At 45.0% G+C, this 24,580-nt stretch overlaps 2 protein-coding genes across 2 annotated transcripts; one reads left to right on the top strand and one right to left on the bottom strand.

Annotated features, from left to right (window-relative positions):
- Positions 1-755: 755 nt before the first annotated feature.
- On the top strand, positions 756-6,348 carry LOC310756809 (uncharacterized protein). The gene is made up of 3 exons (XM_083601609.1): positions 756-807; positions 2,253-2,416; positions 4,159-6,348. The coding sequence occupies exons 2-3, from the start codon at positions 2,284-2,286 to the stop codon at positions 5,628-5,630; spliced, it is 1,605 nt and encodes a 534-aa protein (XP_083457735.1). The 5' UTR covers positions 756-807; positions 2,253-2,283; the 3' UTR covers positions 5,631-6,348.
- A 4,903-nt stretch (positions 6,349-11,251) lies between these two features.
- On the bottom strand, positions 11,252-23,568 carry LOC310756942 (uncharacterized protein). Its single transcript, XM_083601909.1, has 3 exons — positions 23,498-23,568; positions 13,795-13,919; positions 11,252-12,814 (listed from the first exon to the last, which is right to left on the bottom strand). Exons 2-3 carry the CDS (start codon positions 13,880-13,882, stop codon positions 11,520-11,522), a joined length of 1,383 nt encoding a protein of 460 aa, XP_083458035.1. The 5' UTR covers positions 13,883-13,919; positions 23,498-23,568; the 3' UTR covers positions 11,252-11,519.
- Between the last annotated feature and the right edge of the window lie 1,012 nt (positions 23,569-24,580).

The raw sequence follows: 24,580 nt of genomic DNA, 5'->3' as shown, positions 1-24,580 counted from the left end.
TTTTGCCTATGTACAGCATCTTGTGAGAATAAGCAAAGACAAAGAGAGAAAAGCTGTTTTGGATTTTTAGAAGACAAAAGGAGTTTTGGACAGTTTTGAGGCCTGGGGTGATTTCACAGACAGGATTTAGGTATCCTGTCCCTTCATTTTAATGTTTGAAACGGTTATGTTAAATGTATACAATTGTGGAAAAACCAATATTTTTTTTTTAAAGGAAATTAAAGCATTCTCCTTGACAGGGGCTGTGTGTGCCCGGCCCCCCTTTTTTTATCTTCACAGCAACCCTGTGAGGTGGGCGAGGCTGTGAGATGGTTCTCCCGACACCAAAATTTTGAAACTACAGAAAACAGCCTTAGAACGTCTGGAGGGGTGTGTGTTTATTTTTCCTAATCAGGGTTGGGGGAAAAACACTTGTTTTTCCTCCTCCTTTTGAATTTCGCAGTAAATATCAGGGCTATGAAGTGTCCCACCTTAATATCAAGAGGGATACTCTAACCACTATGCCACAGCTGTCTCACATGAACCTTGGAGCAGACCCTCTGCAGAATGCAAATCCCACCGCCCTGGAAATGCAGGAAGAAAAGGAGAGCGTGCCCTCCAAGAGAGGGGGGGCGCTTTGTGGGGTCCCCATAGGCAGAATCCGCAATATCCCCAGCACTATACAGTTTGGGTGGGGGGGGAGAGACACTGGCTCTTCAAGGGTTAAAGGCAGCGATTAGGGAAGCGTCACTTCCTCCTCCGTTTGTCACATTTGAAAATCTGCAAGGAAGGAGAGTCTGCAGTGCCAAAGACTGTGCCTTCTGCAAAGTAGGAAAAAGAGGGAGATTTTTTTTGGGGGGGGGGGGGGGCTCCCGTGTCAGAGCAGCTGCTTCGCAGGAGAGAAGCCCTCCAGGAGAGGGCAGTTTTGCAAAGGGGCAGCGGTGGGAGGGCGCATGCGTGGGGTTGCACCCCCAATTCAACCCCCCAAGAGCTGCTATGAGTGCAAATTATGCTATGAGTGCAAATGAGCTTTAAGGGCTCCAGGGGCGCCCCAGGAGGAGAGCACGGCAAGAAGGAAAGGCGGGGGAAGAGGCAGTTTTAGGGTGGGCTATGAAACCCACCCCACCCCCAAAAGGAAAGGAGGCAGGATCAGTGGCGTAGCGTGGGGGGTGCAGGGGGGGCTGGCCGCACCGGGCGCAACATCTGGGGGTTAGGGTTAGGGGGCGCAAATCCACAGGTTAGGGGCGCAAATCCACGGGTTAGGGGTGCAAATTACTTGCCTTGCCCCGGGTTCTGACAACCCACGCTACGCCACTGGGCAGGATGGCTCTGGGAAGAGAAGGAGGGAGACATTTATGTTTTGGAAAAAGAGGGGTAAGTAAACTCATTTCAGCTCTACACGGCATGGGCTCTTTTATCTTCGATGCCTTTCCTGTCTGGGGGGGTTCAGGAGGAAAGCCCCCAAGGAGGGCGCACTCTCTCTGTATAGCAGACCAGCCCTAGGAAGGTACCAAGGTGTTGGGAGAGATGGAGGAGGGACGACTTTAAGGATGGGAAGAGGAGAACCACTGGCCCTAAAATGTCATTAGTTTCTCACCACCAGCAACTGCTGCAGCAGAACTGGGGGCTCCAAGCGCAGTGAGCTGCCTACACATACCCTTGCTCCACCTGGGCTACTATTGTCGACACGGACCGGCAGCAATTGCTCTTCTGGGTTTTCAGACGCGGAGTCTCAGCCCTGCTTGGGGACTGAATCTGGGGCTTCCTGCCTGCTGAGAAGATGCTCTGCCCTCGAACTACAGCCCCTTCCCCTCAAGTGGGGGTGCAGGACGAGGAGGAACAGAGGGAGGCAGCCGTGTCACAGCTCCAGGTTGGCAAAAAAGGGAAGGGATGTTTTTAATGGTGGTGGGAAGAAGATCCTCTTTCAGGCATGACTCCACTTTCCTCGCATCAGTGGCGTAGCGTGGGTTGTCAGCACCCGGGGCAAGGCAAGTAATTTGCGCCCCCTAACCCGTGGATTTGCGCCCCCTAACCCATGGATTTGCCCTAACCCCAGATGTTGCGCCCGGTGCGGCCCGCCCCCCCTGCACCCCCCACGCTACGCCACTGCCTCGCATGGTGGGGTCCAGGAGGAAGGGGTCCCTCTTTTACCATGGAAACTGGAGGTGGGAGCACCACACCTAGGCTGGGTTATCATTCACCAGCAAAATGTTTTGGGTGGGAAAATGGCTGCAGGGCCTCTGAGGTTGCCTTTGCCTCTATCTCCCTCCCAGGAACCTGCAGCTTCTGAGCTCCTCAGGAAGGATGGAAGAGACTAGTCCTGCAAACCTAGCGAGGATGGAAGGAGGAAGATGGACGGTTGACCTGGTCAGGCTGCCTCCTGCATCCCTCCCCACAACCTCTGACTGTTCTCTCCCAGGACCCTCAGAGAGATCTGGTGAGTTCCAGGGAATGGAGATGGGGACATGGAGGGATGTTGGCTGTGGGAAAGCAATCTGGCAAAAAAAGGGCCAGAGCTCTGGGCTGTGAGAGATAAAAGAAACCACCCTGCTGAGAGCCTGTTTTTTATATGCTTTTGAATTGGGTTTGTTTTTGTTTTTTAGTGTTTAAACTGTTTTTAACAGTTATAAGGGCATTTTGTGGGGTGTGTCTGGGATGGGAGGAGCAGAGGGAGGCCCAATTTCAGGGGTTCTGGGTAGGGGGAGGTATGGTGTGGGAGGAGGGGCAGCCCGGGTAAAGGGCACACAGCACAGGTAGTGAGTGGCTGTACTGTGTGCCAGGCCCGCCCTGCCCCCCATCCTGTGGAATTGTGGTTGTCATATCAGCCAGCCCTTGGGTCTCCGACTGCTACTGCTGAATGCCAGGTCCACCCAGAATAAAATCTCCGTCATCCATGATCTGATTATGGATGAGGAAGCTGATCTGGTGTGTATCACTGAAACCTGGGTGGGTGAACAGGGTGGGGTTGGTCTCACCCAGCTTTGCCCACTCAGTGCAGCATCAGGCCAGAATCAAGGGTTGGGGAGGGGGAGTTACTGTGGTATATAGAGATTCTCTGTCTCCAGGCTCCCTGTCCAGTTCGGGGTATGTGAATCTAGCGTGTGCGTCTCTGGCGTTGGGCAATCGGAACAGATTAGGGATTCTACTGGTTTACCACCTGCCTCGCTGCCCAGCAGTCTCTCTGCCTGAGCTGACAGAGCTGGTCTCAGAGGCAGTGTTAGGGACTCCCAGACTGCTAGTTCAGGGAGACTTCAACATCCATGCCGAGGCAGGCGGCTCTGGGGTGGCTCAGGACTTTATGGCTGCCATGACAACCATGGGGCTGTCCCAACCTGTCACCGGCCCAACACACATGGCAGACCACACTCTAGACCTTGTTTTCTCGATTGGGCAGGAAGAGGGTGATTTAAAGGTGGAGGACATTGACATTAATCCCTTGTCATGGTCAGATCACTTCCTGTTGAAATTTAGGATGTCAGCAACTTTTTCCCTCCGCAGAGGCGGGGGACCTGTAAGGAAGGTCTGCTATCAGAGGCTGATGAATCCAGTGGGATTCCAAACAGCTCTGGGGGAGGGGGTTTGACACAGGCTATTTACACAATCGCCCCTGAATGCCCTCTCCCACTAGACTGGTGACTGGGAGCGGCCGCCGGGACCATATAACACAGGTCTTAAAGGAACTACATTGACTCCCAGTATGTTTCCAAGTGCAATTCAAAGTGTTGGTGCTGACTTTAAAGCTCTAAACAGCTTGGCCTTGTAGACCCAAAGGAGCATCTCGCTCAACCCCAGACGCTGAGGTCCAGCTCCCAGGGTCTTCTTCTGGTTCCCTCACTGCAAGAAGGGAAGTAACAGAGAACCAGACAAAAGGCCTTCTCGGTAGTGGCGCTGTCCCTGTGGAATGCGCTCCCTTCAGGTGTCAAGGAGATAAAGAACAACATAACTTTTAGAAGACATCTGAAGGCAGCCGTGTACCAGGACATTTGTAATGTTTGATGTTTTACTATGTTATAAATATGCTGTAAGCCGCCCAGAGTGACTGCAGAAACCCAGCCAGATGTGCGGGATATGAATATTATTATTATTATCATCATCATCAACATGATCAGATGTTGCAGAAATTTCACTAGGATTGTAATTTGGATTACACTTTTAATTGTAATCTTCCCTTAATTTTAGCAGGTGATGAAAACGACAGTCATCATTCTTGGGGCTCATCAGAAAGAACCAAGAATGAAGTCAAAGGAAGGACCTTTCAAGGTAAAGAGGAAACAAGATCACAGATGAAAAATCTAGAAGAAAATGGGAGGAATAAAGGCCTTCTAACGCAGACTGATAATGGCCATCAAATCCCCGTCCAGGAAAAACATCAGAAGGGGAAGAGAACAAATGGGAGACCTTTGTGTGGCAAAACATTCAAAAGTAAATCTAGCTTCAACTCACACTGCAGAATCCACACAGAGGAGAAACCATGTAAATGCTTGGTGTGTGGAAAGAACTTCAGTGACAGCTCAGGCCTAAAATCACATAAAAGAATTCATGCAGGACAGGAATCCTACGAATGCCTAGAATGTGGAAAGAGTTTCAGTTGTTACTCATACCTTAGAAAGCATCAGGAAGTCCACAGCGAGGAGAAACCACTTAGCTGCTTTGAGTGTGGAAGGAGCTTCATTCACAGAAGAGGCCTTAAATCACATCAAACAATCCACAGCAGGGAGAAACCACATACCTGTTTTGAGTGTGGGAAAAGCTTCACTTACAGCTCACGCCTTGTATCTCATCAAAAAATTCACACGGGGGAGAAACCGTATACCTGTTTTGACTGTGGAAAGAGCTTCCGTCTAAGCCAAGGTCTTCTTGTTCATCAAAAAATCCACACAGGAGAGAAGCCGTATAAATGTTTGGAGTGCGGAATGAGCTTTGGTTCCAGCTCAAGTCTTACATCGCATCAAAGAATTCACACAGGAGAGAAATCTTATAAATGTTTTGAGTGCGGAAGGAGCTTTGCTCGCAGTGCTAACCTTACTTCACATAAGAGAACCCACACAGGGGAGAAACCATATAAATGCTTTGAGTGTGGGAAGAGCTTTACTCAGAGTTCACACCTTACTGTGCATGAGCGAATCCATACAGGGGAAAAACCATATAAATGTGTGGCATGTGGAAAGAGCTTTAGTAACTGCACATCCCTTGTTAGCCATCGCAGAATCCATACAGGGGAGAAGCCATATAAGTGCTTTGAGTGTGGTAAAACCTTCAGCCAGAGTTCAAGCCTTAGTACACATCGAAAAATTCACAGTGGGGAGAAACTGCATGCATGTATTGAATGTGGAAAGAGGTTCACTACAAGCGTAAAACTTCGAAATCATCAAAGAATTCACACAGGGGAGAAACTGTATACCTGTTTTGAGTGTGGAAAGAGCTTCACTCATGGCTCAAACCTTTCATCGCATCAAAAAATTCACACAGGGGAGAAACCGTATACCTGTTCTGAGTGTGGAAAAAGCTTTGCTCATGGATCTCACTTTATCTCACATAAGAGAACCCACACAGGGGAGAAACCATATAAATGCTTGGAATGTGGAAAGAGCTTCAGCCAGAGTTCACATCTTACTGTGCATGAGCGAATCCACAGGGAAAAAACCACATGAATGTGTGACATGTGGAAGGAGCTTTAGTAACTGCACATACCTTGTTCACCATCACAGAATCCATACAGGAGAGAAGCCATATAAGTGCTTTGAGTGCAGAAAGAGCTTCAGCCAGGGTACAAGCCTTACATCACATCAAAAAACTCACAGAGAGGACAAGCTGTATCCATGTTTTGAGTGTGGAAAGAGCTTCACTCACAGATCGAGCCTTACAGTACATCAAAAAATTCACACAGGGGAGAAACCATATACCTGTTCTGAGTGGAAAAAGCTTTGCTTGTGGATCTCACTTTACTTCACATAAGAGAACCCACACACAGGAGAAGCCATATAAATGCTTGGAATGTGGAAAGAGCTTCAGAAAGAGTTCACACCTTACTGTGCATGAGCGAATCCATAAGGGAAGCAACCAGTTAATTGTTAGACATGTGGAAAGAGTTTCTGTACTAACACAGAACTTACTTACCATCACAGGATCCATACAAGGGAGAAGCCATCTAAGTGCTTTGTGTGTGGAAAAACCTTCAGCCAGAGTTCAAGCCTTAGTACACATCAAAAAATTCTCATTGGGGTGAAACTGCATGCATGTTTTGAATGTGGAAGGAGGTTTACTTGCAACTCTCATCTTGCTCATCAGAAAAAACACAGAGGAGAGAAACCAGACAAATGGTTGTAGTGTGGGAAAAGATTTAGGTGGTGGACACATTTTAATTATCATCCAAAAAAAAAAAAGAAATACAGGGAGGGAAATCACATAAATGTTGGGAGTGTGAAAAGACTCTTTATATTCCATCAAAGCTTGTATATAATAGAGATACCATAATGACATCACACCAAGTTAGAAGTGCCCATATTTCTTGCTGGTCTTCAAGGAATTCAGAAAAGATTAACCCACATGCATGTCCAACACCCATTACTTAGAGGTGGAACGCCCTCCCATCAGATGTCAAGGAAATAAACAACTACCTGACTTTTAGAAGATATCTGAAGGCAGCCCTGTTTAGGGAAGTTTTAAATGTTTGATGTTTTATTGTGCTTTTAATTCGGTTAAGGGTATAAATAAATTTTATTATTACAGTGGTGCCCCGCAAGATGAAATTAATTCATTCTGCGAGTTTTATCGTCTTGCGGTTTTTTCGTCTTGCGAAGCGCAGCTTCCGACGCAGTTTTTAAAAAGCTGCAAAAGGCAACAAAGTGCTTCTAAAACCTCAAAAAAGGCTACCGCACCGCGTGCTAAGAGTTGCTCCTCGAAGTTACAGTTTTGTAGCGGTTTTTAGAAAACAGAAACAAACTTGCAAGACGTTTTCGTTCCGTCTTGCGAAGCAAGCCCATAAGGAAATGCATCTTGCGAAGCGGCTAAAAAAAGGAAAAATGCTTTTGTTTAGCGAGTTTTTCGTCTTCCGAGTCGTTCGTCTTGCGAGGTACCACTGTATTATTATTATTAGGGCCTTTTCAGGAATTAGGAGGTGTGTCTGTTCAGACTACACGTTCGCCCTTAATCCTTTGCCCCAAGGGGAATAAAGAAAAAAAATTGGCGCCTTAATCTAATGAGTTAAAGGATCCCTTTTGATTCCAAAAGCCTGAAGATCGAGTTGGTGTGACAACTTGGCAACAGACCCACACTAAAAGTGAGGGAAGGAGGAGAAGGGAATACCTGTCTTAAATGAAAGGAGATCCAGAGAGCTGTGCCTTTTGCTTGAGAGCTCCCCATCAGTGACCTGTGGCACCAAGGCTACAGCACCTCTTCCACTCATTCCTTGGTCCATCGTCCAGGGAAGCATAAAGCTGGTGCTTGAGATCCATGAAAAGTATAGAGGGGGTCCTTTGGGGACTTGGCAAGCTGGCAACCACTGAAAACCATTATATACTGTTTGGGGCCAGTGTACAGTGGTGCCCCGCAAGACGAATGCCTCGCAAGACGGAAAACTCGCTAGACGAAAGGGTTTTTTGAGCTGCTTCGCAAGACGAATTTCCCTATGGGCTTGCTTCGCAAGACGAAAACGTCTTGCAAGTTTGTTTCCTTTTTCTTAACACCGTTAATACAGTTGCGACTTGACTTCGAGGAGCAACTCATAGAACGCAGTGTACATAGTAGCCTTTTTTGAGGTTTTTAAAGACTTTGGTGATTTTTGAAGCTTTTCCAAAACTTCTTTTGCAGCCATTTGGTAGGTTAAGCTTTTAAAACTTTTTTGGAGGGTTTTGGATTTTGGGTTGGGGTGTTTGGAATTCAACGACTTGGTGTTGGGGAGGGGTTTGCAAGAATCTGGAAGCTTGTGGTTTTTTTCCTGCGTTTTTATGATTTTCTGTGACCATTGGGCCACTCTGCTGTTTTTTTAAAAAAATTCTGGGTTTGAATTTCTGTGTGCTGGGTGGCTGGGGGAACAGTTGGGGAGGGGTTTGCAAGAATCTGGAAGCTTGGTTTTTTTTTCCTGCATTTTTATGATTTTCTGTGACCATTGGGCCACTCTGCTGTTTTTTAAAAAAAAATTCTGGGTTTGAATTTCTGTGTGCTGGGTGGCTGGGGGAACAGTTGGGGAGGGGTTTGCAAGAATCTGGAAGCTTGTGGTTTTTTTCCTGCATTTTTATGATTTTCTGTGACCATTGGGCCACTCTGCTATTTTTTTAAAAAAAATCTGGGTTTGAATTTTGAAATGCTCTTTACAGTATGTGTGACTTTAAAGAGCACTTAATAAACTCTTGTTGTACCAAATTTGGCTTTGTTTGGACTTTTTTTGACCATAGGAACGCATTAATTGATTTTCAATGCATTCCTATGGGATTTCATGCTTCGCAAGACGAAAAATTCGCTAGACGAAAAAATTCGCGGAACGAATTAATTTCGTCTTGCGAGGCACCACTGTATTCCAATGGAGAGTGGAGGGGTATTTGGGATGAGTGATTATTATTATTACTACTAATAATAATAATTTATTTATACCCCACCCATCTGGCTAGATTTCCCCAGCCACTCTGGGTGGCTCCCAAAATATTAATAATAATTATTATAAGGCTATATTATTACTTCCCTGATACCTTTACGCCTCTGTAACATTGTTTGTTTCCTATAAGTACCTTCTATTTCCCATTTTTGTTTACCTTTAGTAAACTAGTTGGTAGTTAAAAGGATGTAACCCTAATAAAAATTGTTATCCTACTCAGTTCCTGATTGTTTATGCGGAAACTTCTATGCAATAACATTTGCTTCAAACACAAGATTACTGTGCTGATCTTTACATTAAGCATGAGGATGTGAGAATATTTACTCATAACTTTCAGGAAGAAGAAGAACTAGCACCAGGGTCGAAATAGGTCATCACAGGAATCTCTTCTTATATCAAATTATGCCAACTGTCCCGATGCCGTGATCCATAGAAATAAACCATAGTAAAAAGTTCATCTTGGCACCCATCTTTACAGCGTCTCCCTCCCAGCCTGAAGCAAAACTCAGGCTGCTGTTTGAATTGACTCTAGGCTCATTCAAAAAACTTATCTTAGCCCTCCAAGGCCATTGCAGAAGCATCTTCAGCCAGCTCTTGCTACAGCAAGCAAACAACAACCAGAAGGAACCAGGAGAAGTAAGGTCAGGTGTTGAGTTGGTCACGCATGGCAACCGTGGGGCAATCTCAGTACATCACGGGCTCAGCCTGGTTTTTGACACAAAGCAGATTGGTAATATTGTGTTGCTTGGGACCAGGGTCCATTGTGGGTCTTTTCTTATAGACGGACTGACGTTTGCACTGAATGTGGCTACTCTGCTCTTCAAGGGCTTCGTTTCCCCCTTTTATTCCCCCCTCCCCACTTTATAAAAACTCTTAAGAATAAGGTTGTGATAGGATAGAAAGCTGACTGCACCTGTGATTTTATGCTGCCCCATTTTAATCAATGTGTGCTTCTTTCCAACGTGTTTGGAGGCTGCGTGATGGTAGACACACACACACACAAAAAGCACAAATCTGTTAGGCCACATTCACACCACATAGCCAAAGCCCCATGAAACCACCTAAGATTTCTGGGAGCTGTTTTGCTGGTTAAGGGTGCTGAGAATTGTGACAATAAACTATTGTATGGGGTGCAGAGTTTGACACACAACGTTTGCAGGGGTTACATTTCGGTGATAGGTGTGTAAAGTCGAAATCACATATGGTCGGGACAAACTCCTGGGAAAGCTCTCTGCCCTGTGCAAAAAGAGCTTTAAAACTCTCTGCCTTCAAGTCAATTGTATATATTTTTACTTTTTCGGTGTTTTCTTCCCCCTGTAAAAGATCAGGACTGTGCAGTTTTGCAGTTAAGCGATTGTGATGGAGCAGGGTGAGCTTGGCACCAGTTTTGTGTCTCTGCTGGGTCTGTGAAGCTGAAATGAAACATTTGCACCAGCCACTTCTTGCTGTTTTCTCTTCTCGCCTGTTACCTTTGAAACAACAACAACCCTGTGAGGTGGGTTAAGCTGTGAGCAAAATCTGTGAAACTGCACACCCTTGTAGGGTTTGTCTATGTCCTGCCCCCCCCCCTTTATCTTCTCAGTAACCTTGTGTGAGGTTGGCATGGTTTCGTGATGGCTGTTCTGGCATTATGGTTTTGATATTGCAGAAAATAGCCTTAGGAGATCTGGGATGGGGTGCTTCTTTCTCTTTACCAGGGATGAGAAAGAATTCTTTTGTGTTCTACTGTAACATAACAGGGCTATGAAATGTCCCACCTTAATATCAAGAGAGGCACTCTAACCACTATGCCACAACTGCCTCATGTGAACCTTGGAGCAGACTCTCAGCAGAATGCAAATCCCACAGCCCTAAAAATGCTGTAGCATGCCCTCCAAGGGACTCTGGCAAGGAGGGGGCACTTTGTGGATTCCCATAGGCAGAAGGTCTCGTCATAATGCAGCAGACAGAAATCAGGAGACTTGTCTGTTTGATTCAGACTGTGATCCAGTTGCTCATTGCTGATGGGCAAATTCAAAGCCCAGCAGACACAGAAGATTAGGAGAAGAGACCCCTAAGGAAGCTGTATCTGTCTCTAAGGGTCGCAGTTGATCTCTACCAGGAGCCTCACAAACTAGATTTCTCTCAGAAATGGGCAATTTCTGCTCCCCCTCGCCCTCTTCAGCAACTGACTTTCAGAGACATCCCATCAGTCCTATTATCCATCACACCTGTGCTTGGATTTGAAGAAACATTTCCAATTTATATACTAATTTCCTTCCAATCCAGTTCAGCCCCCTCCCTCCCAAGATCTTCCTTCCAAAACCTCTCCTTCTCTCAGACCCCCTTTCACTGGTTGTCCCATTTACTCTTTCCACCTCCTGCTGGCTCCCCAAATGGACCCTATTTTGGACACAGGTGACTTGGCAACTGCACTCCAAGCTCTGGTAACTTCCAGGCTGGGTTACTGCAATGTCTTCTGTTTGGAGCTTCCCTTAAAGATGACTCAGAAACTTGCATGGGTCCAGATTACGGGCTGGGGTTCCATCCAGCTCTGATATAAATCCTAAACCCTTGTTCAACCACTTGAACCACTGAACAGCTTCTGACTAAATGGTGAATGTCATATCCTTGAGACCATGAGCCCTTCCTTCAGATACACTTGCCTCCCCTCCTTCCTCTCTCCCCATATACACACACAGGTACACAGGGATTGTTTATTGTGAATTTACTCCTTTAACCATTAACATCTATATTATCTGCATTTTTGTACTTTTTATTATTCTGCACCCTCATGATTTCTCCCATGTGAAATCTTGTATCAATTCCATGAAGTTTAGCAGCAGCAGTCTCATTAAAGGGCTTTCCTCATTATGAGCATCTAAATATTTTTCTCCTCTTGATTCACTTCTGCAAAATGAGTCGTTAAAGCTGACCAAATCTTCTCCCACACTCCAAGCATATATATGGTTTATCCCATGTGAGTTCTTTTATGATAAGTAAGGCTATATCCGCGGGTGAAGCTCATTCCACACTCCAAACATTTATATGGCTTCTCCCCTGTGTGGATTTTTTGGTGCCTTGCAAGGCTTGAGCTTTGACAGAAGGTCTTTCCACACTCAAAACATCCATATGGTTTCTCCCCTGTGTGAATTCTTTGATGAGATTTAAGGCTTGAGCTTCGAGTGAAGCTCTTTCCACACTCAAAGCACTTATATGGCTTCTCTCTTGTATGGATTCTGCGATGGCAAACAAGGTATGTGCTGTTACTAAAGCTCTTTCCACATGTCACACATTTATATGGTTTTTCCCCTGTATGGATTCGCTCATGCACAATAAGATGTGAACTCTGACTGAAGCTCTTCCCACACTCAAAGCATTTATACGGCTTCTCACCAGTGTGAGTTCTCTTATGTGAAGTAAGGTGTGAACTCTGACTGAAGGTCTTTCCACATACCAAGCATTTATATGGTTTCTCCCCTGTGTGGGTTCTCTTATGTGAAGTAAGGCTAACACTGTGAGCAAAGCTCCTTCTGCACTCCGTACATTTATAAGATTTCTCTCCTGTGTGAATTCTGTGGTGTGATATAAGACTTGAGCTGTGAGCGAAGCTCATTCCGCACTCCAAACATTTATACGGCTTCTCCCCTGTGTGGGTTTTTTGATGCGATGCAAGGTTTGAGCTTTGACAGAAGGTCTTTCCACAGTCCAAACAGGTATACGGTTTCTCCCCTGTGTGAATTTTTTTATGATCTACAAGGCCTGAGCTGTAAGTGAAGGCCTTTCCACACTCTAGACAGGCATATGGTTTCTCCTCACTGTGGACCTTGTGATGTCTTTTAAGGTATGAGTGGCGATTGAAACTCTTTCCACATTCTAGGCATTTGTATGATTCCTGTCCTGCATGAATTCTTTCATGTGATTTTAGGCCTGAGCTGTCACTGAAATTCTTTCCACACACAAAGCATTTACACGGTTTCTCCTCTATGTGGATTCTGCAGTGTGAATTGAATCTAGATTTACTTTTGAATGTTTTGCCACATAAAGGTCTCTCACTTGTTCTCTTCCCCTTCTGATGTTTTTTCTGGACTGGGATTCGATGGCCGTGATCAGTCTGCGTAAGAAGGCCTTCATACCTCCCATTTTCTTCTTGGTTTTCCTCTTGTGGTCTTGTTTCCTCTTGATCTTGAAAGGTCTTTCCTTTGACTTCATGCTTACTTCTTTCTGATGAGACCCAAGAACAGTGACTGTCGTGTTCATCACCTGCTAAAGGGAGGATGACAATTAAAAATGTAATCCACAATTCTAGTGAGACTTTCTGTAACATCTGACGATGGTGGTGATTTTATTATTTATATCCTGCCCATCTGGCTGGCTTTCCCCAGCCACGCTGTGCAGCTTACAGCATACCATATTTTTTGCTCTATAAGACTCACTTTTTCCCTCCTAAAAAGTAAGGAGAAATGTGTGTGCGTCTTATGGAGTGAATGCAGGCTGCGCAGCTATCCCAGAAGCCAGAACAGCAAGAGGGATTGCTGCTTTCGCTGCGCATCGATCCCTCTTGCTGTTCTGGCTTCTGAGATTCAGAATATTTTGTTTCTTGTTTTCCTCTTCCAAAAACTAGGTGCGTCTTGTGGTCTGGTGCGTCTTATAGAGCAAAAAATACGGTATATAAAACATCAAACTGCCCAATACAGGGCTGCCTTCAGATGTCTTCTAAAAGTTACGTAGTTCTTTATCTCCTTGACAGCTGAAGGGTGCCACCACTGAGCAGGCCCTCTGCCTGAGCTTTAAAGGTCAGCACCAACACTTTGAATAGTGCTCAGAAACATACTCTGAGCCAATGTAGAGCCTTTAAGACCGGTGTTATATTCTCCTGGCAACTGCTCCCAGTCACCAGTTGAGCTGCCGCTTTCTGGATTAATTGTAGTGTCTGAGTCACCTTCAAAGGCAGCCCCACCTACAGTGCATTGTAGCAATCCAAGTGGGAGATAACCAAAGCATATACCACAGTCTGTGTGCAGGTAGGGTCTCAGCCTGTGTACCAGATGGAGCTGGTAAACAGCAGCCCCCAAATCCTGGCTACGCCCATGTCACCATTAGAAAACATTCATTTCCTTCCTTTCTTTCTTTTATCTTTGCTAGCCCGGAGCTCTGGCCCTGCATTCTTCCTCGTTTTCTTGCAAGGGGATCTTCCTCACTCCCGGCATCCCTCCATCTCCCCATCTCCATTCTCTGCAACTCACCAGATCTCTCTAAAGGTCCTGGGAAGGAACATTGGAAGGCTGTAGGAGACAGCCTGACCAGGTCAACCGTCCATCTTCCTCCTTCCATCCTCGCTTGGACTGAAGAGCTCAGAAGCTGCAGGTTCCTGGGAGGGAGGAAGAAGCAAAGGCAGCCTCAGAGGCCCTGCAGGCATTTTCCTGCCCAAGACAATTTGCTGGATGAATGATAACCCAGCCTAGGTGTGGAGCTCCCACTTGCAGTTTCCTGAACCCCACCATGCAAGGAAAGTGGAGTCATGCCTGGAACATGCCCCCCCCCCCCAGACAGGGCCGCATCTAAGATAAAAGAGGCCATGCCCCTCTGGAAGAAGAAGAAGAAGAAGAAGAAGAAGAAGAGGAGTTTGGATTTGATATCCCGCCTTTCACTCCCTTTAAGGAGTCTCAAAGCGGCTAACATTCTCCTTTCCCTTCCTCCCCCACAACAAACACGCTGTGAGGTGAGTGGGGCTGAGAGACTTCAGAGAAGTGTGACTGGCCCAAGGTCACCCAGCAGCTGCATGTGGAGGAGCGGAGACGCGAACCCGGTTCACCAGATTATGAGACTACCGCTCTTAGCCACTACACCACACTGGAGCCTCCCCCCCCAAAAAAAAATCTCCCTCTTTTTCCTACCTTGCAAAGAATCTCCCTCCCTCCCAGCTTTTCAAATGCAGGAGGATGTGATAAAAGGAGAAGGAAGTGAGGCTTTCCCCCCCTCCCCCCCCAAGTCCTCTATAATAATTTAATCGCTGCCTTTAACCCTTGAAGAGCCAGTATCTCTCCCACCCCCACCCAAACTGTATGGTGCTAAGGATATTGCGGATTCTGGCTATGGCGACCCCACAAAGCACACACCCCTCCTTGCCAGAGACCCTTGGAGTAATCTGAACAGACCTAAAAGCAACACGCGGCTAATAATGTATTACCAATGATTTGATCAAGCTGTCATATTTACAAATCATAAACATCAACCTCTGATACGTGCATAGTTATGCAAAAGTTGATAGGAAAGAAATAGTAATCAATCGCTATCAGGGAACACCACAATGGAGGCAAGATGCCTTTCAGGAGTCAAAATCCAGGATTATTGCAGTGATAGGTGCTCCAAACGTAGGAATGATTAATTTGAAGCGCTATAGAATGCAGCAGCAAGCAGGAGAAAGCAGTTTTTCTAGGAAAGGTGAACTGTTTCAAGGATAATTCTTCATCAGCTGACAATGAAATTGAATACATAACATTAAATTGTAAAACAGACATTGAAATGACCAACCTGCATATCAATAAACACAAATAAATGAATGATAAATACATACCCAATAAATTGTCCTCTCGGGTAAAAATAATGACGATGGATCAGTTCTCACTAGCAAGTGTAGTAGACTGATACCGATAGCAGAACTCTATTGGAATTTAAAAGGCTATCCACAGATGTAGCAGATCAAAGGCAATTTCAGGAAATTTAAAGATACAGTATACAAAATCTAACATAGCAAACACAAATAGAAGCCACGTGTAAAAATCCTTAAATAAAGCAGTTGAAATCTGATTCTGTATTCAAACCTCCTGGGTGGAGGCACTCAGAACAGGAACGGGACACTCAAATCAGAAGCGTAACAATCAAAATGGAGCATTTTTGGCTTCCAAAAAAAGTTCACAAACCAGAACACTTACTTCTGGGTTTGGAGTTTGAATTCCAAGTTGTTTGAGTACTAATGCATTTGAGAACCAAGGTACCACTGTACCTTTACTCTTCTGTTACATTGTTTCCTGTGAGTGCCTTCTGTTTCCCATTTTTGTTTACCTTTAGTAAACAAGTTGGTAGTTGAAAGGGTGCAACCCTAGTAAAAAATTGTTATCCTACTTGTTTCCTGAGTGTATATTTGGTAGCTTCTATTGTCTATGCAATAAAATTTGCTTGAAACACAAGATTACTGTGCTGATCTTTACATTAAGCATGAGGATGTGAGAATATTTACTCGTAACTTCCTTTTTTAAAAAAAATTCCTTTATTATAAAGAAGCCTTGAAATGCATACAATACAAACATTATATTTTGCAAATAATCATATAAATTACAAAAGAGAAAGAAGAAAAGAAAGAAAACATAAGAAATAGAAAAAGAAAAAGAAGTAGAAATTAATTTAATTTAAAATAAGGAATAACAAAAATGATGAACCTTCCGACTATACCCGTTGTACCATTTTACAATTAAACTTTTTTTAAAACACAGTTTCCTATAATTATTTACTCATAACTTCCAGGACACGTTTAATAATAATAATAATTATAATAATAATAAAGCTGAGGACTGACATCAGGGTCAAAATAGGTCACCATGGGGATCTCTTTTCATATCAAATTCTATATCAATTCACTGCCCTGAGACCCCCAGAACTGCCCTCAGAACCCCGGGTATAGGGAGGTATATAAATTCAATAAATCAATCAATAAATAAAATTATGTCAACTGTCCCAGTGCCGTGATCTATAGAAATAAACCACAGTAAAAAGTTCATCATGGCACCCATCTTTACAGCATCTCCCTCCCAGACAGAAGCAAAACTCACACCGTTGCTTGAATTGCATCTTGGCTCATTAAAAAAAAAAAATTAGTTTAGCCTTCCAAGGCCATTGGGGAAGCATCTTCAGCCAGCTCTTCCTACAGCAACCGACAAGTTTCAAGCAAACGACAACCAGAAGGAGCCAGGAGAAGTCAGGTCAGGTGTTGTGTTGGTCATGCATGGCAACCATGCGGCGATCTCAGTACATCACAGGAGCAACCTGCTTTTTGACACAAAGCAGTGTTAGGGAACATTCGGCACAGAAACATGTGTTTAAACCTTTAAGGGGTTTCTGGGATTAATTGGCTGCAGGTGACCATTGCTATAAAGGAAAAAGCTGAGTTTTGTAGCCTGCCTGCAGGAATAACACCCACCAGAGTTTGTGTTTATTTGCTTAGTAATAAAGTCTTCGTTTTAGTTTGGGTTTTTACACCTATGTCTCCTGGAGTCACTCTGTCCTCTGCCACCGGCTGGAAATCCCCCTCCAACAGGTTATGGGCCCAGTCCCCAGTCCTGAGTGGGCAGAGACAGAGCGTGAAAAGAACCCAGAGACTGGAAGCAACTCAGCGTTTCTCAAGCAGCTGGCTGTGTGAAGGCATCGGCAGGGAGTGTCTGTTTGAGACCAGGAGCCGAACATTTCTTCAAGCCACGTGTGAGTAAAGTGGAAAGCTGAAAGCTGGGTGGAGCCATGGCTGGACTTGGAGCAGGAGCTCAAGGGGGAGCTTCCTATTTTCCAGTAGAGAAACTGGGAGAGTCCAATTATATGTCATGGAGTTTACAAATGCAGGCGTTTTTAAAGAAAGAACAATGTTGGACTGTTATTGTTAACCCTCCTGCAAAAGAGGAGGATGAAGAAGTAGATGAAGCAGACCAAAGGCTGGAGGACAAAGCCTATGCCAATTTAATTTTGAGTTTAGAGAAGTCTCAGTTATCTCATGTGCGAGACCTTGAAACAGCAAGTGAGATTTGGCAAGCACTGAGAGCGATACATATTAGAGACACTGCTGGCAGCAAAATTACTCTAATGAGAGCTCTGTACCGAGCCAGACTAAGTGAGGGTGAATGTGTTTCATCACACCTTCAAAGAATGCATGATTTATTTTCATAGTTAAATGAACTTGGGGAATATTTTTCTGAACAGAGAAAGGTTTATATTGTGCTGTCTTCACTTCCTGAGTCATGGGACAATTTAGTGATGACTCTGGAGGCAATCCCAGAAAGCCAATTAACAATGCATTTCTTAACTGGGCGTTTGCTTGATGAGGAAGGACGCCATGAGATGAAGGCCACAACCCCTCACCATAACTCCAGAAATGGGAGGCAGTCCAGTAAAAGATATGCAACAGATGAGGAGCGGCAACCTAAAGAGGCTGTTGACCACAGAGAGGAAGCAGCTTTCACAGTCAGAAGATGCTATCATTGTGGGTCAACCAAGCATTTAGTACGTCAGTGCACTGTGTCTGTGGGAGAAAACACAAGACAAGGGCGGCCTGCGTTTGCTGGGAAGCGAGGAGACAGGAAGAGTCGAGTCCAGTATGTTTCTGCAGCAGTTCGAGGCACCAGTCACGACGTTGGACAAGACTGGATTTTAGACTCGGCAGCGACAAACATTTTTGTTAAGTCTGCACAAGCCCTTGTAGAAAAGCAGCCTTGTAAATCTGTAAATGTAGTACTAGCTGACGGAACAGTGCATGAGTCAGCTGGAAAGGGTAGTGTGAATATCAACTGTTTAAATACCAAGTTTACCAATGTTTTATGTGTACCAAGTTTAGAAAATAATTTGCTTTCAGTTACAAGTCTTGTTAAGCAGGGATTTAAAGTAACCTTCTCTGGTTCAGGCTGTAAAATAGAGAAAGCTGTAAAAGTGGTTATAGCGTCACTACAAAATGGTTTGTTTGTTTTGAAAGACCAGGTAGTAAGTGAGTCTGGGGCATGTGTTAAAGCCTGTAATAGAGCCTTGCATGATGAGTGCCAGCATCTGTGGCATCGTCGTTTGGGGCATGCCAATTTCCGCAGTATTGCAAAAATGCCAGAATTAAGCAAGGGAATAAAAATGAAAAAATGCTCAGCTTTTCTAGACTGCAATACCTGCAAGGAGTCTAAAAGTAAGCGAGGGTCTTATCCTGAAAGTACTAGAATTAGCAAGAGGCCATTTGCTTTAGTACACTCAGACCTTTGTGGGCCATTTGCAGAGTCCGAAGGAGGAGCAAAGGTTTTTTTGGTTCTTGTGGATGATTATAGCAGGTATACTTGGGTATACTTGTTAAAACACAAAAGTGAAACTGGTCAACTGATTAAAAATTGGGTCAACTATATAGAAAGGCAGTTTCCCTACGAAGTTACCCAGTTGCAGAGTGACCGTGGAGGCGAGTTCATGTCTGAAGCCCTCCAAGTCTGGTTGAAAAAGCGTGGTATTAGTCACCGTAAATCGTGTCCGTTTTCGCCTGAAGAAAATTCAGTTGCAGAACGCAAGATAAGGTCTTTACAAACAATGCTAGATTCTATGCTATGTGATTCTGGCTTATCCAGGAAGTATTGGGGGGAAGGAATTCTGTGTGCTAACTACGTACAGAACAGATTGTTTCATTCTACCATAAACAACACCCCTCATTTTTTGCTTTATGGGAAAAAACCCTTTTTAGACCATGTTAAAACTTTTGGTTGCTGGGCTTGGGTTCACATCCCAGAAGGACAGAGGAGGAAAGGAGAACCCAAGGCAAGGAAACTTAGGTTTGTTGGCTATCAAACTTGGTCAAAGGGGTATCGTTTTGCACTAGGGCATGGCAGAGTTGTGATATCAAGACATGCAGAGTTTTGTGAGCAAGATGGTTGGGCTCGTTTACATGGAAATTCAGAAGTTGTTTTATCTTCTGATGATACAGATAAATTTGTGAAATCTGAGGAAGAAAAGCCACAAATTAAAGAAAGTTCTGAAAGTGATAGTGATGAGGAATCAGGGGATGAGGGTCCCAGTACACAATCTCCTAAAGCTGAACCAATTTCTCCTGAGCAAGATGAATCAGAAGGGGAAGATAGTTCAGAGGGGGAGAGTGTTCAAGTTAGAAGATCACAAAGAAGCAATAAGGGGGTACCTCCAGAAAGGTTTACTATACAAGAAGTTAAAATTATTGATGTGAAGAAAGAACCTTGTGATTATGAGGAGGTTTTAAGGTTACCACACCAGGAAATAGTAAGGTGGGAAAATGCAATGAAAGCAGAAATGAAATCTTTAGCAGAACACAATGTCTTTACCATTGAGCCATTGCCAGAAGGAAAAAAGGCAGTGGGCTGTAGATGGGTGTATAAAATAAAACACTTGGCAGATGGTGGTGTTAAGTATAAAGCCAGGCTGGTAGCACAAGGCTTTACTCAAAGAAAAGGTGAAAGCTTTGATGAAACCTTTTCTCCTACTGCAAGGAGTGAAAGTGTACACTTATTGCTAGACGCTCCTTCAGGTGTACAGGGCCGAGGCTGTTTAGGGCTTTAAAGGTCAGCACCAACACTGGCTCGGAGTTGTGCTCGTAAACATACTCTGAACCAATGTAGATCCTTTAAGACCTGCGTTATATGGTCCCGGCAACTGCTCCTAGTCACCAGTTGAGCTGCTGTTTCTGGATTAATTGTAGTTGCCAAGTCACCTTCAAAAGCAGCCCCACCTAGAGCACATTGTAGCAATCCAAGCGGGAGATAACCATAGCATGTACCACAGTCTCCATGCAGGTAGGGTCTCAGCCTGTGTACCAGATGGAGCTGGTAAACAGCAGCCCCAAAATCCTGGCTATGCCCAAGTCACCATTAGAAAACATTCATTTCCTGCCTATCTTTAATCTCTGCCATTCCAAAGCTCTGGCCCTGCAGCCTTCCTCGTTTTCTTGCCAGGGGAGCTTCCTCACCCCCAACATCTCTCCAGGTCCCCATCTCCATTCCCTGCCACTCACCAGATCTCTCTGAGGGTCCTGGGAGGGAACATCCAAATGTGGTGGGAGAAAGCCTGACCAGGTCAACCGTCCATCTTCCTCCTTCCATCCTCACTAGGTTTGCACAATAACAATAATTAATTAATTAATTAATTAATCTTTATTTATATCCCGCCCCTTCCTGGTTCAGAACATCGGGCTCAGGGCAGCTAACAACAAATTTAAAACACTTAATTGATGCAACAAAAAACAGCATAAAATACAGTATAACACATGAATAACAATAAATTCAGAATTCAAAAATCAAATTAGGGGGAAATCCATCCAATAAACATTAGATGATCACCAGGGCTAGCTGGCTAAATTAGTCCTATTTGGGCCAGCGAGGAGACCAGATGAGAATTAGCTGTGGGATCCCAGAGCGGGTAATCTTCATAAAAAGGGAAGGTGGAGGGAAGGAAGGGGAATAAAAGATCATGCTAAGTTGAAATTGAAAGCCAGGTGGAATAGCTCTGTCTTACAGGCCCCACGGAAGGAAGTTAAATCCTGCAGGGCCCTGGTCTCATGGGACAGAGCATTCCACCAGGTCGGAGCCATCACTGAGAAGGCCCTGGTCCTGGTGGAGGATAATCTGACTTCCTTAGGGCCCAAACTATGATTATTCATGGACCTTAAGGTCTTCTGCGGGGCATACCAGGAGAGGCATACCAGGAGAATCAGACTCTTTCATCCTTCCTGAGGAGCTCAGAAGGCAAAACAAGCGGCATTTTCCTGAGACGGAAAAAGAAGCATAGGAAGTCTCAGCAGCCCTGCAGGGAATTCTCCTGCCCTAGATATTCTCCTGCCGCTGGACATCCCCTCTGCAACAATCCCCAACAGTTTTTAAACATGTTTTTGTGATTCCAAATTAATCTGTCTGCTTCCTCTATTTTTCTTAAGGCCGGCATGGTACGCTCAGTAGTGACCTGAAAGTATATCCTGTTGAATTCAGTGGAGCTTACATATGAGTAAATCTGCAATGGACTGCTGTGCATGTTCTCCCTCTTCTGACACACGGAAACACATTGGTCCTCTTCCCCTCCATTCTTCCAGTCAAGACTTTCTTGCCTTTTCTCCCTGCTCTGTCTTTTCTGCTCACTTGGGGGGGGTTCCCTCTCCCCCCACCCGCCCATCCATCCATTTCTCCTCCCCCCCAACCCCCTGTAACTCAGCCTCAGATGGTGCTGGAGGTTGGGAGCCGCAGCTCAGCTCATTTCTAGGATCACAGATCCAGCCTCTTTGAAACTGTTTTGCAGGACTCAGAAGTTTAAACAAGCTGCAGGTTCCTGGGAGGGAGGCAGTAGCAAAGGGAACCTGCAGGGATTTATCTTGCAACAGACTTTCTTTTTTATATATATATAAAATATTTATTAAAGTTTTACAAAATGAAAAAAGAAACAGAAAAATACAAATAAAAAAAACAGTTCCATCTTTCCATTACATTCTTTCATTTACTTAATTTCCGGACCTCCTCTAACCTCCCTTTTTGTATTCCAGTTTAATTTGTCAGTTCAGCAAATCCTTCCCCTCTTTGCTTATCCTAATCTTTAATCTTAAAATAATGTAACATTAGATTTTTGCTTATTAATAGTCCATTTTTTCATACTCCTTATAGCATTATAGCTAAAAACCACATAACTTTCAATCCAACATCATTCTAACATTCATTAATTTTGCAATATTTCTGTAAATAGTCTTTAAATTTCTTCCACTCTTCTTCCACCGACTCTTCTCCCTGGTCTTGGATTCTGCCGGTCATTTCTGCCAATTCCATATAGTCCATCACCTTCATCTGCCATTCTTCCAGGGTGGGTAGGTCTTGTGTCTTCCAATACTTTGCGATAAGTATTCTTGCTGCTGTTGTGGCATACATAAAAAAAGTTCTGTCCTTCTTTAGCACCTGTTGGCCGACTATGCCCAGAAGAAAGGCCTCTGGTTTCTTCAAGAAGGTATATTTAAATACCTTTTTCAATTCATTATATATCATCTCCCAGAAAACCTTAATCCTTGGGCACGTCCACCAAAGATGAAAGAATGTACCTTCTGTTTCTTTACATTTCCAACATTTATTATCGGGCAAGTGATAAATTTTTGCCAGCTTGACTGGGGTCATGTACCACCTGTATATCATTTTCATAATATTCTCTCTTAAGGCATTGCATGCCGTAAACTTCATACCTGTGGTCCATAACTGTTCCCAGTCAGCGAACATAATATTATGTCCAACATCTTGTGCCCACTTATCTTGCAACAGACTTTCCACTCCCCATCCCTCCATGCCCCCATCTCCATTCCCTGCCACTCAGCAGATCTCTCTGAGGGTCCTGGAGGGGAACAGTCAGAGGTTGTGGGAGGCAGCCGGACCAGGTCAACCGTCCATCTTCCCCCTTCCACCCTCGCTAGGTTCGCAGGATCAGACTCTTCCATCCTTCCTGAGGAGCTCAGAAGATGCAGGTTCCTGGGAGGGAGCTAGAAGCAAAGGCAGCCTCAGAGGCCCTGCAGCCATTTTCCCACCCAACATATTTTCCTGGTGAAAGATAAGCCTGCCTAGGTGTGGGCACCCACTTACAGTTTCCTTGGTAAAAGAGGGGCCCCTTCCTCCTGGACCCCACTATGTGAGGAAAGTGGAGTCATGCCTGAAAGAGGATCTTCTACCCACCATCATTAAAAACATTCCTTTTTTGGCTTCCTTCTTTCTCTGCCAGCCTGGAGCTGTGACAGGGCTGCCTCCCTCCATTCCACCTCCTCCCCCAACCCCACTTTAGGGGAAGGGGCTGTAGCTCAAGAGCGGAGCATCTCCTAAGCAGGCAAAAAGTCGCCGATCCAAGACCCCCCCCTTTGGTCAAATCCTGCCCTCTCTACTCGACCCCTTTCTTTCCAAAACACCCATGCCTCCGTCCTCCTCATCCCAGAGCCATCCTGCCCCCTTTCCTTTTTTGGGGGGTTTCCTACCCCACCCTACAACTCCCTCCCCCCCTTGCCTTCTTGCCTTGCTCTCCTCCTGGGGCGCCCCTGCACCCCTCGAGGTCCTTTGCTCTCCCCACAGCTCTTTCGAGGCCCATTTGTGGGGTGCAACCCCATGCATGCTCCTCTCCCGGAGGGCTTATCTCCTGCAAAGGAGCTGCTCTGGCACGGGAGCCCCCCCCCCCAATATATCCCTCTTTTCCTACCTTGCAAAAGGCACAGTCTTCCGCGCTGCAGAATCTCCTCCCTCGCAGCTGTTCAAATGTGACAATCGGAGGAGGAACTCGAGCGTCATAATATAATCGCTGCCTTTAACCCTTGAAGAGCCAGTATTCCCTCATCCCAAACTGTAAGGTGCTGGGGACATTGCAGATTCTGCTTCTTTGTACCCCATAAAATAGGGTTGCTACCTTTCTTCTGGCGAAATACAAGGCGGTTGGGGGTGATTCCTCCCACCCCCCAATTTGTTGCTGAACCGACTTCGAAGCAATCCATTACAATCTGTCGCAGCCCAACACGATGCCCCATCTTGCATTTCTCTCTCTCATCAACATTCCAACCATTTCCTCCATCGCCTCTCCAACAATTTCATTTGTTCAACAGAACTTTCCCTCCGGTAGACAGAAGCGATTCCTTGGATCCCAGCTTGAAGGGTAGAATGACTTTCCCCAGTCTTCAGGTTAAATATGCTATAAAGGCTGTCAATTTAGGGTGCTTCCTAACCAAGCTGGATTTGTGAAAGTTTTATTTATGGCTGAGTAATACATGCACTTTATTGGTAACTGTTGGGCTGATTATATTTATTTTCTCATCTAATCTTGTTTTCAGTTTATAAATAGGTTCTTAAATAGTATTCTTACAATTCATTCTGTTCTATTCTAAACAATAGCTCAGCTCTTGCGGAGTTCCTAGCACATGTATGCTTTTATTTAAAAGAAATGTTTCCATTTTATTTACTGCTTTCCAATCCAGCTCAGCCCCTGGCCTCTCAAGATCTTCCCTCCAAAACTTCGGAGGGGCTCCTCTCCACTCCCACTGCTTGCCCCCCATGGCTTTTCTCACCTCTGCAGGTTTGCCAGCTATGCCCCCTTCGGAACAGAGGTGACTTGGCAACTGAACTCCAGGCTCTGGCAAGTTCCAGGCTGAATAATTGCAATGTCTTCTACAGTGGTACCTCAGGTTAAGTACTTAATTCGTTCCAGAGGTCCGTTCTTAACCTGAAGCACCACTTTAGCTAATGCGGCCTCCCGCTGCTGCTGCGCCGCCGGACCACAATTTCTGTTCTCATC

The sequence above is a fragment of the Podarcis filfolensis genome, assembly GCF_964270895.1.
Source record: "Podarcis filfolensis genome assembly, chromosome: 2".
NCBI classification, from domain to species: domain Eukaryota; kingdom Metazoa; phylum Chordata; class Lepidosauria; order Squamata; family Lacertidae; genus Podarcis; species Podarcis filfolensis.
The sequence above is the reverse complement of the archived record's forward strand: the minus strand, read 5'-3'. Positions and strand labels throughout refer to the sequence as shown.